Below are 17,088 nucleotides of genomic sequence, written 5' to 3' on the forward strand. Positions count from 1 at the left end.
TCTTTTGTTCCCATTGAAAAAAAAACTCATTCCAAGCTTTTCTTATTAGCATAATTCTCCATCTGTACATGAACTGACTGGACAAGTTCTTAAAGCCTCGCTGCCCTCTCTACACTACTTTCCCCGATGCTACCCCACTCTTATTTGGCTTTGTGCTCAGTGACACCACCTGTCCACCCCAGGCCTGGGTGTCTGGTCCAATGAGTGCCTTATTGAAAACCTTACATAACTGCTTTTTTCCTGTTCCATGAGGCTCACCTCACCAAATCTAATGGAAGCTCTGGCCCAGAATCCAGGAATGTTGTTCCAGATAGACCTGGCGGGTCTCTCATTAACATGAGCTCCTCCTCCCTGCCTGGGAAGTCAGAACACCCTGTCTTCCTGGAGCGTCCATGTCCTGCCAGCTCAGGAAACAAGACCCTTAGTCTGGCGTGAGAAATCTGATTACCTCCCCATGGCCACAAAGCTTTCAGTTTTAAGTTTCGATAAATGCTACTCTTCTAAAAGGTGCTGAACACCAATAAACCCTCTGATACAGAAGTATTGTTCTAACGTGCAGATCTGTAAGAAAAAGAAGTCCCCCCTCCTGGAACCCACTGAGCCCTAGCACAAGGCTAAGAAATTAAAATGTGTTGAGTTTATCCAGGTTCCATAGCAAATGTGCTATACAAAGATCTCAAAGTGAAATCCAAAAATCCAAGAGGGTAATCAGTTTCATAATATTTAGACATGTTATGAAATAAAACCAAGATTATAAGAAGTATATTTAAGATGCTTTCTGTTCAAAAGAGTCAAAAATTCTGCATAATTGGGTAACTTGGCTCTTTTCTGTTTTCACTAGACTCTTTCTGCATGGTCTAGCATTTCTAATGGCTTCAATTACTTCACATATGCTGATGACTAACAAGTGTTTATCTGCAGCTCAGACCTCCTTCCTGAGCTCTAGGCCCCTGCAGTGAGCTTTGAATCCATGTGGGCATCTTCGTTTTCCACTCCCATTCTGCTCTTCCTCTTGTATCTTGTGTCTCCTCAAATATCAACACCATCCACCTGGCAGCTCAAGTCAGGTGGCTGAGCACCTTCCTGACCCCTCCGACCCCAGCAGCCTTCACATCTGGTCTTTATTTAGGGCCCAAGGATTCTGCCTCCCTCGTGTCACTCAAACACACCCACTCTCTCTCCCCACTGCTAGCTGAGCTCAGGCACTCATCATTTCTCCATAGATGCACAATGGCCTCCTAGCCGGTCTTCCCTTCCCAGTGCATTCTTCACAGCCTGAAGGACCATTCTCAAGGGCAAAGTAGATCATACCATCCCTCCGCTTCAAACGCCCTAGATGGAAACAAAAGTCCTTTGTGACCTACCTCCTGGCCATCTCTGTAAGCACTTCTTGTGCCTTCTCTTATCCTCTGCACTGGAGCTATGGGAGTCCTTGATGTTTACTCTGCACTTCTGCATGCCTTTGCACCTACTGGTACTTTCTTGACCCTTCCTCACATCCATCTCCTAACTAGTTTCTGCTTATCCTTCCAAATCCATCTCCCTTCAGGAAGTTTCCCCTAGTTGCCTTTGGGTTAATCACCCCTCCTGTGTATTATGGAAGATGAGGTCCTAGTACTTAGATGGTATTCTAACTTCACTGTGCTCTCTTTCCCCACTGGACTGAGAGAGAGAGCTCCTTGAAGGCTGAGACTCTATCTTTTCACCTCTCGGTTCCCAGAGCTGTGCAAAGGGTCTGGCTAGTGTATGTCCTCAAAAGAGTTCTGTCAGTTGACCATGAGAAATGCCCTAGAATGAGGTCATATGTTCCTGGGCACCTTCTTGCTGGAAACTGGCCTAATGAAAGCTACAAAGGAGTAGATACTACTAACGTGGGAAAATTTGTTCAAGCAAGGCACAGAGGCAGATTTTTAAGATGCGGGTCCAGTTAGGCCTGATTGCTGGAATGTGTCTCTCATAAAGACAAAGAGAGGAGTCTTGGCAAGTGCCAGCTTCACAAGAGCCTCTAGGGACAAAGATAGCCACGTGGGAGAGAGCCCAACCCTGTGCATGCACCTGCAAACAAACACTAACAAGGGCGTATAGGCACGTGCTTCAGGATTTAACAATCCTCACAGAAGCAAGTTGAGGAGCCTCCATCTGGTTTGCTGCAAATGAACAAAAAAGGAGGTCTTTTTTCCATTGTTTCAGTTGTGTAAATTCTTAATGTGACAATACATAGTAAGTCCCTACAGGTCTTATCAAACTTCTACCTAACTTTTAAAAATGAACTTTGGAAAGAAGTTCATCCCTGACTTGGAAATGTCAGTCATGTTGTGGTCTGCACAAATAACTTCAGTATCATTACTCTGCATCTGCCGGTCCTCTGCTGAAAAGTTGCCTCCCTGGGTCCTACCTGCTTTGTTTTCTACCCAGATCTCTCCAGCCTGTGCCATGCTCCTGTATTTTAATGCTATATCCCTGTGCTGGGAATGTTACTTACTATTAATTTATCAGCCAGTCCAAATGATGGAAGAGCCGGCACTAAAGGAAGGTCTGGCTTTTGGCATCACGGCCCAGTAGAAACCTGAACAGCGCTCAATTTGAGAACCCACGGGGGCACAAGCAAGTTACTGATTATGTAAACAAGGAGAGACTAGGATAGAGGCATTACCCTAAAATGCTATGTTGATGTTGTAAGTAAACAGTTCTGCTACCCTGTGGTGTAAAGCTAGCCCTAGGGGTAGAAATTATTACCAAACCAGTCATTTAATGGCTTACTAGGTGACACTCAGCTACCCTTCAAACATCCGTCTCTAGGAAAACCGTGCTTAGCAGAAGATGCGATTCTGTTGCTTAGGGTTTCTATCCTAAAGTACAACTTAGCAACATTTTAATGTTTCCAAAATTGTGAACAGATACACTTTGATTAGAAACTCTAAATCACATTTGCAAAACTTCAGGGCACTAAAAAAGAAAATCTGGTTTGACAAAGCAGTCGAGTATCTTTTGTCTCAAAGTTGTCATTCCTCTTCCCAGCGTCCTCTCAGCCATACACGTCACTTTCTTTCCTTCATGGACACTCAGACACGTGGGGATCACTTACTGTTTCTCCCTTGCCAGTGTCCTCCTATCAGCATGCAATAGCCAAGACATACAGATTCTGCTAGGACCACACCTTTCCTCTCTGCCTCTTTCCCTGACTTTGTGTCATCTCAGCTCCGGCCCACCTGATATATTAATTCTGCTTAGATTAGTAAAATAACAATCCTGATGTGGGTTGGATGCCAACCCACCCAACACCACTGCTCATTTTCCTGAAACGTGATGCCTTGAATCATGTCATTTGTCTGATTAAAAATTTTCACGGGAGTCCCACTGCTTATGAAATCAATCCTGTATCCCTAGATTTTTAACTTACCTTTCTGCTCTATGTCTTGTTATTTCGACTGCGGGTGTATGTTTGCTACTCTCCCCCACAATTGTGCCATCCTACCTCTGTGCTATTGCTTGTGCTATTTCACCCAAACCACCTGGTTTGAGTGCTGGTTTCATTATTTACTAGCTTTGTGCTTCTGTTTCCTCATTTATAACATGAGGATCATAACAGCACCTGCTTCATGGGGTTTTGTGATGATTGCAGAGGAAATCCATACAAAGCCCTTAGAAGATGGCCAGCACAAAGTAAGTAGTCAGTAAATGTTAGCGATCATCATTATTATTATCATCATCCTTTTCAAGGACCATTTCAAATCCACCTCTTTAGTGAAGTCTTTTTAAATTGCCCAACTCAATGTTGTTTTTTTTCCTCTTTTTGTACTTCTCTGAATAGCATTTGACATGTAATGCCCTGCCTTAGAATAGCATGTCCACTTATCTTGGCCTAGACTGGACCGTACACTTATTGAGGCTGAGGAGGTTTTATTCATCATTGTACACGCGAAAGGACCTTGCATAGCACCTGGCACATCAAAAGGACTTAATAAATACTGGCTAAATTGAAACAAATTGATTTTACTATTTTAAAAAACTCTGTTCCTCGAGCCGAGAGAAAAATAACACATAAAGATAAGTAAATGAAATGAGCACCTGGATAACAAGGATGTTATTGGTGAAAGACACTGAGATTGATGTCATTAGAATGCACGACTTGCCCTGATAACATCCTTCCGTCCATGTTCTCCATTGCAGGTCTGCCTAGTGGCGTATCTTGGTTTGTTTATGCTTTGTGTCTCATATCAAGTTGACGAACGGACATGTATCCAGTTTGTTATGAAAGTAAGTTGTTATTTTTTCTCTTTTATCATCACGTGGGGGGAAAAACACAAGTACAAAATAAAAGAATGATTTTTAAAGGGTTGCATATCAGATTATACTAGAAGTTGCATTTTTAGGCAGGCCAAAAAAATGTTTTAGGAGGGCATTCATCCAGACCCCAAAGGTAATGCTGGTCTTTTTTTTAAAGTCTTAATTTCCATGCACTAAGTTGGCATAGATCACATAAAGTCTGTCCTTCAATGCCCTTACAAAGAATTTTGAAAATTCATCAGTTCAGCAAAACACTTGGCCAGGGAATAGGTGTCTCTATTACTGTCCACTTCCATATCTTGGGGTTTTTTAGAATATTTTAATATGGAAGCAGTCTAAGTGTATTTCCTCTTGTAGGTGGGATCACTGAGACAAAAAAAGTACATTGGGTGCATCCAAATGATCTGTGCCAAGAGCCTGAGGGTATTGGGTGGGGAGGAGGTAGGTGGGTAGGATATGCATGGTTTAACGTGTGTGTGTGTGTGTGTGTGTGTCTTTCACGTGCATGTGATTTTTTTCTCCATTAAGGACAGTTCATTCGGTCAGAGCCCATTCAAGTACACAGCATTTTCACTGCACAGTAGAATCTAGTCCAAAGGGAAACATAGACACACCCTTTTAGAGTTCAGGGAGATAAAAACCCAACCCAGCAATCAGAGCTAGGAGAAATCAAATTCCTACATTTTCTTTCAACCACTTGTAGCAGACAACAAAATGTTTTCTGTAATATTCGTTTGTTGGGTATTTTTTTTTTTTTTGGTCTACTCACACTGTTTACTTTTTCTTCATAACCAAGCACATAACAATTAGATACTTCTTTGTTCACAAGAAAGCATAATGCATAAGAGTAAGTCAATTCTATTATTTAGAAATTACAAACAGGCAGAAAAGATGTTTTTTATTCTAGTATGGTTGAAGTGGTTGACATAAAAAAGCAAAGTGCTTATATTATATGTATATATATTTAAATCATGTTGTAAAAGGGTAATAATGGAATAAAAGTGCTCACATTATATTAACTAGTCAAAAAAAAGCTGGCTACACAAAATCTATGGTGTGATCCTACAGAAATTAAAAAAAAAATAGCTCTCAGTGCATAGAAAAAATGGTTATCTGTGAGTAGTGGGAGGACAGCTGCATTTTGTAGTTTCTTCTTTAATTCTGAAATGTTCTCCAATAGTTAGACATAACTTTTCTGATTAAAAACATAATGGGGGTATCTAGGTGGCTCAGTCAGTTAAGTGCCCAACTTCCGCTCAGGTCATGATCTCACAGTTGGTGAGTTCAAGCCCCACATCAGGCTCTGTGCTGATAGTGCAGAGCCTGCTTGGAATTCTCTCTCCCTCTTTTTCTGCCCCTCCCCTGCTCTCTCTCTCTCTCAAAAAATAAATAAGTAAACTAAAAAAAATAATGGATTCTTAAAAAAAAAAACCCGACAGAATTTGGTGGATATACCTACATTTGGAAATTTCAATTTTTCTGTCTGAAGGTGTTCCTTAAAGAAGGCCAGAGAGAGCAGACATCAGTCCATGTTTACTGTTTTTGTAGAGGTCTCACTAAACACAATAAGGCTTAGTGATGAATTAAAAAAAACAAAAAACAAAAAACCCTGGAAGCCTAATAAGAAATGGCCTGTTAAATTACAGGGACCTCTTTCACTAGGTAAAAAGTGCTCTACACTAGGTTCATCAGCTTATGTGAAATGACCTCGTTTCCCCTCCAGATGACCCAGCAGAGCCCCCCAAAGCCACCTCAACATCTGCACTTGAAATAAGGAGCAAGGGCAAAAATAAAATAAAAAAGTCACTGCCAATGTCAGCCAGGTTGAGAATTCCCTACTAGGAAGATCTCATTAGCCACCTTTTTTTTTTTTTTTTCCACCTGTGACAGACATTGACAAATACGGAGGCACTTTTCTCTTCTCCTGAATGTGACCTTTAGTGATGCTTGCTGCCAGCTCTCTAAGGTGCCCGCTACATTATCTTCAGGTCTAAAATGAGCTTCAGTCAATCTCCAGGTTTTCCAAAGGCACAACAGGTTACAGCAGACTTTCCTTGTGTTTCCACACCATTGGATGGGGGGTGGGGGGGAGGAACGAAATGGATCTTCATGATGTTTTTCTCACTTAGCCTTACCGCATTTTAGTGCCTGCGTATGGATACCCTGGCCTAAGCTTTGTTGAAGATTTTTTCTCTCCTGTTGGAAGACCCAGATGGCCAGGGCAACCAGTCAGGGGGTGCTAACTGCGTCTCTCTGCAGCCTGAGCACGCGCGCGCGCGCGCACACACACACACACACACACACACACACACCCTCCCTTTTTCTTGGAGACAATAGCCACGGGACTTGTCTTTTCATCTGAGGCTAGCGCAGTCCGCTCTCTGGCAGGCCCGCGACACCACCGGCGCATTCTTTCTTTCTCCCGGGGCTCTGCCCGCGGCCTTGGAGGGCCATTCGGCCTCCGATTGGGCCGCCTGCCTTTCCCCGTGGCCCTGTTTTCTCGGGGCTCACCTTGGTTATTTGCAGAAACGTGTCCGGTTCATGTGCTTGCAAACACTCCCGGGCACATTCCCCAGGAGGGCATTTAAGGCGCACTCGCCTCGTGCCCACAGCCCGAAGGTCCCTGGGCTGCTGCTGCCGCCCCCTCCTGCGCGGCGAGCGGCAGCCGGGCCTCACCACCCCTGCCACCCGGGAAGGTAATTAAATCGAAGCCGAACCGCCCTCCTTCCAAAGTCACGGAGCGTTGAAGCCGCAGCCGGGTACCAATTAGAGGCAGCGAGCGAGCGGAGCCGCGCCTGGGCGCCGCTGTTACATAAGCTCCGGGGGCCTCGGCGCCCCCGCCCGCTGCCGAGCGCCAGACACACGGGCTGACACCGGCAAGACAAATGCGTCCCGAGCCAGGCTTTTATCAAGATATATTTGCTCGCATTCCCAAGGTCATCGTAAACACTTTCATTGATAGTTTATTCGTGCCGCGTAGGTAAAACAAGCCACTTGATTTTAAATTACAGATTCTAACCCAGAAGCTTGTTGCTGTCAGATGGATTAAAAGCCCGTGAAGGGGGGGAGGGGGAGCGGTTGGGGAAATGCTACAGCGTTGCAGATGTAGCCCGCAGGCCTGGGGGATCAAGTATACATTTATGTCTTCGCATGGATAAGAAATTTGATTCTGTGGTTCACTCCTGTTTACTTGGCCTGATGCTTTCCGAGTGGGAGATGCAGGATCACAAATGTGTGAGCTAGGCACCAATGAAAGTGTATTCATATTCAAGGAGCTAAGGGGCAAGGCTTTTGTTTGGGCTCCCAGCATATTTAAGTTGCTCACTTAAAATTGAGCAATCCCTGTGTCTGTGTAAATGTTTACATCTTTTCTACAAGCCAAGCCTGGATTGTTACTCCCACATGACAGAGAATAAGACAAAGCCCGTAAAGTTGATATCCTAAGAGTCTTGAGAACTGGCAGCTCTTTCCATCTCTAGTAATTTGTTTGTTGATTTCACAAATACTTAAACAGTGCTGCTATGTACTAGAGGCAGCTCTAAGCCCTTCACAGATATCAACTCTTTTGATCCTTATAATAAGCCTATGACCATAGGGCTATTATGATCATCATTCCAAGTTTAAAGGGGAAGTAACATAGGTGTGCAAGGGAATGATTAATTTGCTCCAGGCCCACAGCTAAGAAGGGGAGAATCAGGCTTGAAAGCGGGCAGTCTGGCTCCCCTATTTATGCTCATAACCATCACTCGGCTTGTACACTTGTTAAATGTCTTGAGCAAATCTTCCAATATCTAAGCCAAAAGGAGATCTTTTAAAAATAGGCAAAATTTTGGGGTACCTGGGTGGCTCAGTTGATTGGCTTTGATTAAGCCCTTTGACTTCGGCTCAGGTCATGGTCTCCTAGTTCGTGGGTGCAAGCCTCACTTCCAGCTCTGTGCTGACAGCTCAGAGCCTGGAGCCTGCTTCGGATTGTGTCTCCCTCTCTCTCTGCGTCTTCTCTGCTTGTGCTCTTTCTTTCTCTCTCAAAAACAGAATAAACATTTAAAAAAAAAAACAGGCAAAATTCTCATTTCAGCAAATGGGTTTTCATGATTGTGTGAGAGAATAATATTTTTGCAGCCATTCGAATTATTTACAGACTGAAGGAGGGATTATTGTCATTGCCTCAAGATAGTGTCCCAATGAATGTTATAGAAATCTGCTAAGGATGTGTGTGTGTGTTGGAGGTGGGAGGGTTATTACAAGACTTCCTCAGTTCCAGCCATTGATGGCAATAAAATGTGCAGAGAAAACTCCAATTGGGGCCATTCTGCTAAGCAGATGACTCTCAGGTGGGAAATTACCCCTTTAATTTGGGCCTTCCCTCCTGGTAAAGTCACCAATGTACCCATGTTCCCAAAGCAAATAGCTCCCAGGTCCATGCTGCCTGCACTGGAAACACAGTTACAGTGGGTACACATGTACAACACCACCAGCACGATTTAATTTGGCTCTTGGTATCAGGAGTTTGAAGTCAATCGTCAGGCCTGAATATTTCATAACAACCCAGAATATTTCAAATATTCTGCTCCAATGTTCCCACAAAAATAAAAACTCCTACATTTTAGCCTAAGCACTATAGTTTTTGCAGGAAATATGGTCACAAAAATTTAGGGTATGTGTTCAATTTCACAAATTAAATATTTCCTTTTTAAATGTTTTAATGGTGCCCCTTGTATTTATCTGCTTCCCTTCCTCCAAGGGAGGACTAAACACATTGAATAGAAGTTGTCCTTGTTGGAGCGCTTGGGTGGCTCAGTCAGTTAAACGTCTGACTTTGACTCAGGTCATGATCCCTCAGTTCATGGGTTCGAGCCCCACTACATCAGGCTCTGTGCTGAGAGCTCAGAGCCTGGAGCCTGCTTTGGATTCTGTGTCTCCTTCTCTCTGCCCCTCACCCCCCTCATGCGCGCTCTCTCTCTCTCTTTCTCTGTCTCAAGAATAAATAAACATCGGGGCGCCTGGGTGGCGCAGTCGGTTAGGCGTCCGACTTCAGCCAGGTCACGATCTCACGGTCCGTGAGTTCGAGCCCCGCGTCGGGCTCTGGGCTGATGGCTCAGAGCCTGGAGCCTGTTTCCAATTCTGTGTCTCCCTCTCTCTCTGCCCCTCCCCCGTTCATGCTCTGTCTCTCTCTGTCCCAAAAATAAATAAACGTTGAAAAAAAATTAAAAAAAAAAAGAATAAATAAACATTAAAAAAAAAACCCAAAAATTACAATAAAAAAAAGTTATCCTTGTTATGTCCCTGAGATATAAGATGTTTCAATTACCTGTTTCATGGATGAAAAAACTTGAGTTCCATCTGGCAATTCTTCAAGAGATTTGAAAAAGATTATTGTGTGTGTTTATGATATCTTTGATGAGGACATGCAAAGAATCCATGCACTCCTTGGCTTTGCAGCCATGTTAAGACAAAGTGGCTTTAACCAGTTCCACTCTCTTCCTGTGCCCTTAGTCAAGCTTTCAAGCAAACTAGACACATGGATAGGGCACCAGCACACACACACACACACACACACACACACACCACATTCAAGAAGAAAAAAATACATTTTTAAGTATTCTATATTTAAGACTTGAAAACACTTGAAATTGTCACCATGTGGAGAATAACTCATTTGGAGGACTTTTGTACACATATTTTATAATCTTGGCTATATGTTTTTATTTTAAACTACATATCATTGGAAGTAGAGAGAGTGCATAATCTTTTCAGAGCTGCTTTAATCTAGCCCTGGACATGAGTAGAACTAATCTTACTTTGGGGAGTTCACATTCATGAGAACTGCCCTACAAACAACATTGGACTATGGTAATGTACATCTCACATTAGGAACTTGGTTCAGTACACTAGTCCCGACAGTTGAGGACTCTGTTCCTCATCTAGAGCCTCAGTAGGTGGGACCAGAAACATTTCCAGTAGGTGAGTACAATCCCAAGAACACTTCCTTCTTGTCAAGTAACATGGTTTATGTTGTGACTGTGTCAACAAGCACTCACAATTTTTGATCAACATATTTCAGGTGTAGGCTAAATGTCTTGTTCGGGGATTCCATGGTTCTTTAGCAGCAGAGTTGGAACTTGAACCAGACTTTTCCATCACAAGGCTATCACACAGGCCAACATGTTCAGAGCCTCAGCAGCTGAGGAGCCATTTAGAGTTAATTTTTGTACTCAGGAACTAGATGGTTAGAGGTGGACTTGGGTTGACACTTGTAGGTGAGGAAGCTGACATCAAGTCGTCTACCTTCTGGAACCATAATTTTTTTTTCTAGCAACCTCTTACTGGGGCTTCTGGCATTTCTGGACACAGGTTGGCAACCACTATATTGACCACGGTCATTTTTATTAACCTGTGTTGCTAGTTGATCGATCACTGCCAATTTTGGCCAATACAGCGTTTTCATTGCCTTCTAGCCTTTCATTTACCTTCTAGCCTTTCTGCAATCTTCATATGAGCAGCTTTTGAGGTCAAAACAATCATGGCATGTCTTTCAGGGACGGCTCTCATGTTTGGGATTCATCTAAAGTTTGCTACATCCATATACAAGTATCCACCATCAAGCTAATATTGTTGGCTTGGTGTATGCAAAGCACTCCGCATCCACATGGCAAATAAAAATACGATCAGGGCTTACGGATTGCTTCACTAACAAATCAACATGGAACCATTCCTATGTCACGAGTACTCCGTTACTGAAAAGACAACAGCCCCATCCTTCAGGGAGCTTCCTGCCAGAGAAGAAAAAGACCAGCTTTTATTAATGAGTTTTGTCAATAGTCACCCACTGTGCTTTGTAACTGGCAAGGTTTTCTTCTGCTTTCTTGCAGCTCTTGTACTTTCTGCTGAGTGCCCTGGGCTTGATGGTCTGCGTGCTGGCCGTGGCCTTCGCTGCCCACCACTATTCGCAGCTCACACAGTTTACCTGTGGAACAGCACTCGACGCCTGTCAGTGCAAACTGCCCTCCTCGGAGCCACTCAGCAGGACCTTTGTGTACAGGGATGTGACTGACTGTACCAGCATCACCGGCACGTTCAAACTGTTCTTACTCATCCAAATGATTCTTAACTTGGTCTGCAGCCTTGTGTGCTTGGTGGCCTGTTTTGTCATGTGGAAACACAGGTACCAGGTCTTTTACGTGGGTGTCCGAATGTGCTCCCTGACAGCTTCCGAAGGCCAGCAGCAAAAGGTCTAACATACTCGCTCAAAGGTGGGAGAGAAAACAGCACACTGACTAGCTGGTGTCAAAAAAGGAAAAGGAAAAAGAGAAAGAAGAGGAAGAAAGGAAGAAAAAAAAACTTTTGACAATAACTAATATTCACTGTTGTAAATGAATATTTTCTATTTTTCAGGAAATAAGAGCATTTCTTCAGGTTTCTATAGTATTTTTAAAAATTCTTACAGGGAAAATAAGATCCAAATTGACTTTAAGACATTAAAAGAACACTGAACGGGGAAGGAATGGCATACATTTATTTTTGCAGGTTGGAGTTTATTTCTTAGTACAGATTACCCCCACCCCCGCTTTCTGAACATAGAGCATTCCCATGAAAACTTCTGTGAACCGAAATGGCATAAAGCGAAGGCACTGTTTTGTAGAAGCAGAAATCTTCAGATTTCTTTCGGTTGGCGAAAATGGGTGCTAATGTAGATATTTCCTAAAGCAAAACGGCGTAGAGCAAACTTTCGGATAGCGGGGAAAACCTGTACTCATTTTATTCATTATTTATATAATCCTCTTTCCTGTTCAGTTTATAGTGTGCGTTGGCATTTCAGGACCACTTGCTAAATTTTGCAGTCGTTTCCAGAACTTCCCACCTCCCCCCATTCCTTTCACTATGCCTTGGAGAAAGGGGGGAGAGCTGAGCCACTAGGTTGACTCTCTGGATTTTCCCTGGTAGAGATGTCTTCAAGGCATGAAACAGCTTCAAGGGTCAGAGTAGAAAAGGAAGAGACTTTGCAAAGGCTAAATAATTATCAGCACCTGGGCTGGGGTGGAGGCCTTTTCTCTTCAGCTCCCTTAGTTTGGCTCTGTAAGTAGATCACTTACTAAATACTTTGGATGATTGTCTGCTTCTCAATAATTGAAAGTTGGTGGTAGTTGTATTCTTAATGATGTAGAAGGCTTAAAAATAATTACATTATGCTTCTATTCTACCATCTAAAACAAATCATTAAAACTAATTTCTACCTAATTGTTAATTATAATTATGCTCAGAAGCCTACTTAATGAGCCCTGTCTGTACTTATGTAGCACCATCGGCATTAGGAGAAATTACTCTCACAAGAGAGGAGGCTTAAAGATTCTTTCTTCTGAAAGCCAAGCTTTACAAAGGAGAAGAAAAAAAAAATTTTATTAATAGCTCAGGTTAAAAATACTCATTTAAACAAAAACAAGAGCATTTGCAATGGGAAATGTTTATACAAATAGCACATTTGTGATACGTTATAAAGTATCTCTCTTGGCAGCTAAGTACTTTTGAGGAAGACTGGGTAATGCCGAAGTGTTCCATTCACAAAAGTGCATCTGATATGCAATCCTATTATTGATATTTATATCCAGTCAACCTAGAGACTTAAACTAATGTCTTGATGTCCTTATTTGAGCATATGCCCATTGACTTGGAAGGTAATTTTTATTTTGTTTTGTTTTTAAGTTACTGTGACTTAAAAAAGCACAGGCACGCTGGGGTGGGAGTCTTTTCTCTCTTACTTGGTTCTGAACAATACCAATATTTTAAGGAAGGAGCTCAGAATGCAAATGCATGCAGCATTAATGTTATCAAGATCTTTCTCTCTTAGCATGCTCTATTGAAATCAGAAATTCAAGATAATAATTGAGATGAATTTGCCTCTCCACATTGCCTATTGATATACTCTGCTAGTCATGAAATTCTACCCTAAAAGAAAATCATTTTCTTGTTTGCCTTAGAAAATAGTTGAACAATTCCATTGGTTGTGATGACAGTGTCAATTTCTACACAATATAAATATCCAAATAAAAGGGAAAACATTAAGTCAGTTAGTTGGAGAATTGTAAAAAGCTTTTATGTCCTCCAGATAAAACACCTGATTAACAGATGTTAAAACCTTTTTTTTTAATGTATTGACTTGCTTAAAAAATGGCCTTCCTACACACCAGCTCAGGCCAAGAACTCACACTTAGTGGATAAGACTCTGGAGCAGAGGTTGGATTACATGCAAAAACTATATCGAGAGAACACCAAGCATCCGGATGATGACCTGAAAAAAAAAAAAACAAACAATAACTGAATCCATTCTGATTTGGACAGTTTTTGACATAAAGAAGAAAATGACAGAGAATCTGAAATATTGTAGGCTGTTCTGTAAAGAGAGAGAAACTGATGATTTAATGCTAATTGCTATGAATCAGGCACCACTAGAAGCACACCCTGAATTCCTTTTTATAGCAAACACTACCGGTTTTATATTAGAAAATTAAAAGTCTACACATCACTAAGGTGCTCAATGTTTTACAAACAATTCACAGGGTATTTCACATGGTAGAATAACTTTAGCTTATGTGTTTCTTTTTCTAAATAATGCAACCAGAAAAGGATGAGACAGTAAGTTTGATAATAATCAGGATATATACATATATATATATAATTATGTATGTAATTAAATCATTCTTAAATCTCCAAAGGAAAAAAATAATCATAAGTGAAGGAAGGAACAAATAAATAAAGAAGGAAAGAAACCAAGAAAAGATTCCTGTGCTGTGAACTCACTGAGTATTGATACATGTAAGAATTGTGTTGCATGAATAACAAACTGCTTTACGCTGGATTTAAAGTATTTTGAGGTTGTGTTTTGCAAATATTGAAGTTACAATAACCGGCAACAGAAAAGGAACAGAGACACAGCTTTACACTTAGCAAAATGTTACATTTAAAATCTGACAAGGAGCCAAGATGGTGACTGTCTCTTCTAAACCATAAAACAGTAAGATTTGCGCAATCCTCCTCCTCTTCCACCTCCTTCAGGAGAATTAAATGAATCAAGACTTTGGAAAGAGTGGAAACTGCTGGGACTTGGCAGTACTTGAAATAGGAGGAATACAGCAGCCTAAATGTACAGACTTTGTAACCAAGCCCACCCGATCGGTCTGTGCCTTCACGTGACCACCATCTGTGCCTCCCTCGCTCTGTCCAAATTTGTGGAGGCAGCTCCTTGGAGCCAAGCCTAAAAATATAGCTACACCAGGCCCTAGAAACTGTAGTCAAGTAACAGGCCTGACTTTTTTCCCCTCTTTGAATTAAACGTCTGTCTATATGATCTCTTTGGAGGGGTTTCCAGCTGCAATAGCCATGTGTTCTGACAGCGAGAGCCCATTATGTGTGTGTTTTCTGTTCACGGGCAGGACATCAGAATCTCTTAATATTCTTGTACTTCTCCTCTTGCATGCATTGTATCTGGAATATGTTTATAGATTTTTAGTAAAAGGTGGGGTAGAGGTTATCCAAGGAAGATTCTGAAGGACAACAGTGGAGCAGTTATTTAACCAGAAACAAACTGAGAAGGTGCCCTGAAAACCAATCCTATCCTGTCACAAAACATACCTTCACATTTTCTAGTAATTACCTCTCAACTATTGCCATGGAGCCGTTAATTTCTGTAAATCATGCTGGCTATCAGTTTTTACTATACTCAGAGAACTCTGTCATGATTTTAGATGTACACTGAATATTCAGGACAGTGTTAAAAAGAGCTGATGGCCTAATATACTGACTTGTGGTGGAAACATTTGTTTCGATGGAGGCTCAGTGTTTCAGCCTGGGCAATGAATACCTTAATTCTTTTCTTCTGATTTTCTCGATTATCTTCTTGATTATCTCAAATGATTATCCCCTTCAGAAATATCGGTCTGCATTTTGGTGTTGTGATTTCATTTTCCTGCCATTGATGAAATAGTGAATAGAAAACAAAGTGCTTTCTACAGGTATGAAGTGGTGATTTTTAAAGGAGATGCATATGTGCAGATTTTCTTTGTTAATAAAATTTTCATAATCTCTGAAAACACCGTGTTTGGATGTGCTTTGCAGTACGTTACACGTGAACTTGTGTACAGAAAAACCTCTCAGGTTAGTGTTTACTTCCAAAATTAGGTTTTGGAATAGATGAGAACTAATACTCATTTTGACTCCTTTATTCAGGGACTGTCTCTATTTTGGTACCTGCACCCACTGTGGAAGTCAAGGTTATAAACGCTCCCCAGGCCTGAGCTGAAAAAAGATCTTGCAAAAAGTACTTGGAATGCTGATTCTTAATTTATATCTATTAATGTCAAGTAAAGCTTGGCCTAGAGAAAGGAACACACGTTTGAGTGCTGCACATTCAATCATATCCTACATTTAATTATATGGAAAAACACATGGCCTAATTCCATTTCAAATCTGAATGCAGGGACTCCTTATGAACTCTGAGGCAATTTAAATAGTTGATTATACTGTAAAATGTGGTGGTTCCTTCTGTTTAATTTAGTTAGAAAGGCTTGTAGAATGTGAAAAGAAAGGAATAATGACTTAGCATACACTCTCTGAGGTGGATTTCCTATCCTTAGTGTTAGGGCTGCAGGTCTCAGGGGGTGGAAATCTGACTGCCACTTTCCGGCTGTGTGACTTTAGACACACCATTTCATGTTTAGCTTCCTCGTTCGTACAGTGGAGAAAAACATAACTGCCTCACAGTATCATGGGGAAGGTTACACGAAATAGCACTTAGCAAAGTAACTGGCTCCAAGAGGCTTAGTAGACATTTGGATTCTTCCATCCTTAGCTGGGTTCTGCAAGCCTGTGATGCTTCTCATCGATGCAGGCTCCAGTCCCCATATCCAATTGGAAAAATGGCTCTGCTTTCTAACCCCATTGGTGACTCCCTCTTTTATAAACCAGGAACATTATCAAAGGAGCCTCCAGCAGAAATTCTCCTTTTTTTTTTTTTTATTAGGCTCCACACTCAGTGTGGACTCATGACCCTGAAATCAAGACCTGAGATGAGATCAAGAGTTGGATGCTGAACTGACTGAGCCACCAAGGCACCTCAGAAATTCCACTTTTAAAATAAGATAGCACCAACTCTTATTGATGATAGTGCACAGAATTATGGGCTGGCGGGATCCCTATTTGTTGGTTTATGCATCTGGATGTTTCCCAATTGTGGCCATCTTTTCTCGGTTCCTTCCTTCAGGAAGACCTAGAAGCTGAGGCATTTCTTCTGATTTTCATGTCACTTTGAATTATTTTGATAGAAGTGTGTTTAACCCCAACATTTTCAAATGAAGCTTCATTGAGCTCTGGTACATTATCAGTCCCCTGTATTTTAGGTTGTGATGTACAACCCCTCATTTATTTAAAAACCAACCACCAACCACCTTTGATATGCTTCACTCTGTGGGTCGCTGATTCTCATTCAAGAATCATAAAAACGTCTAGTTTTGAGCGTAGTCAGCAAATACCAACCGGAGCTTCATTCTCCATATTGGATATGAAAACACTCATATAAATCTTTAAATTTGTGGCAAGTTATTGAAATTATACGGCCAGAAATATACTTTTTCCCTTGATAGAGTCTATCTATCTTTATAGCTCATAAGTTATTATATTTATATTAAATTATTTTTTTGTTTGACAGACTCATCTTTATGAAGTACAGGATTAATATCGGCTATTTTATTTTTAAAATTCAGACTGTAAGCAAATAAAAATGAAACTAATGTATGGGGGTGCCATCTTGAAGAC

The 17,088-nt window shown here is 41.5% G+C and overlaps 1 protein-coding gene across 1 annotated transcript in view; it reads left to right on the forward strand.

Annotated features, from left to right (window-relative positions):
• The window catches only part of SSPN (sarcospan), a 38,352-nt gene extending 22,984 nt beyond the window's left edge, over positions 1 to 15,368 (forward strand). Inside the window, exons 2-3 of the mRNA XM_043564943.1 lie at positions 4,171 to 4,257; positions 11,157 to 15,368. Of these exons, the coding sequence (XP_043420878.1) occupies positions 4,171 to 4,257; positions 11,157 to 11,522 (453 nt within the window). The 3' untranslated portion in view covers positions 11,523 to 15,368. The remainder of the gene's footprint in view (positions 1 to 4,170; positions 4,258 to 11,156) is intronic.
• The last annotated feature ends 1,720 nt before the right edge of the window (positions 15,369 to 17,088 follow it).

Source organism: Prionailurus bengalensis, chromosome B4 (genome assembly GCF_016509475.1).
Source record: "Prionailurus bengalensis isolate Pbe53 chromosome B4, Fcat_Pben_1.1_paternal_pri, whole genome shotgun sequence".
NCBI lineage: Eukaryota > Metazoa > Chordata > Mammalia > Carnivora > Felidae > Prionailurus > Prionailurus bengalensis.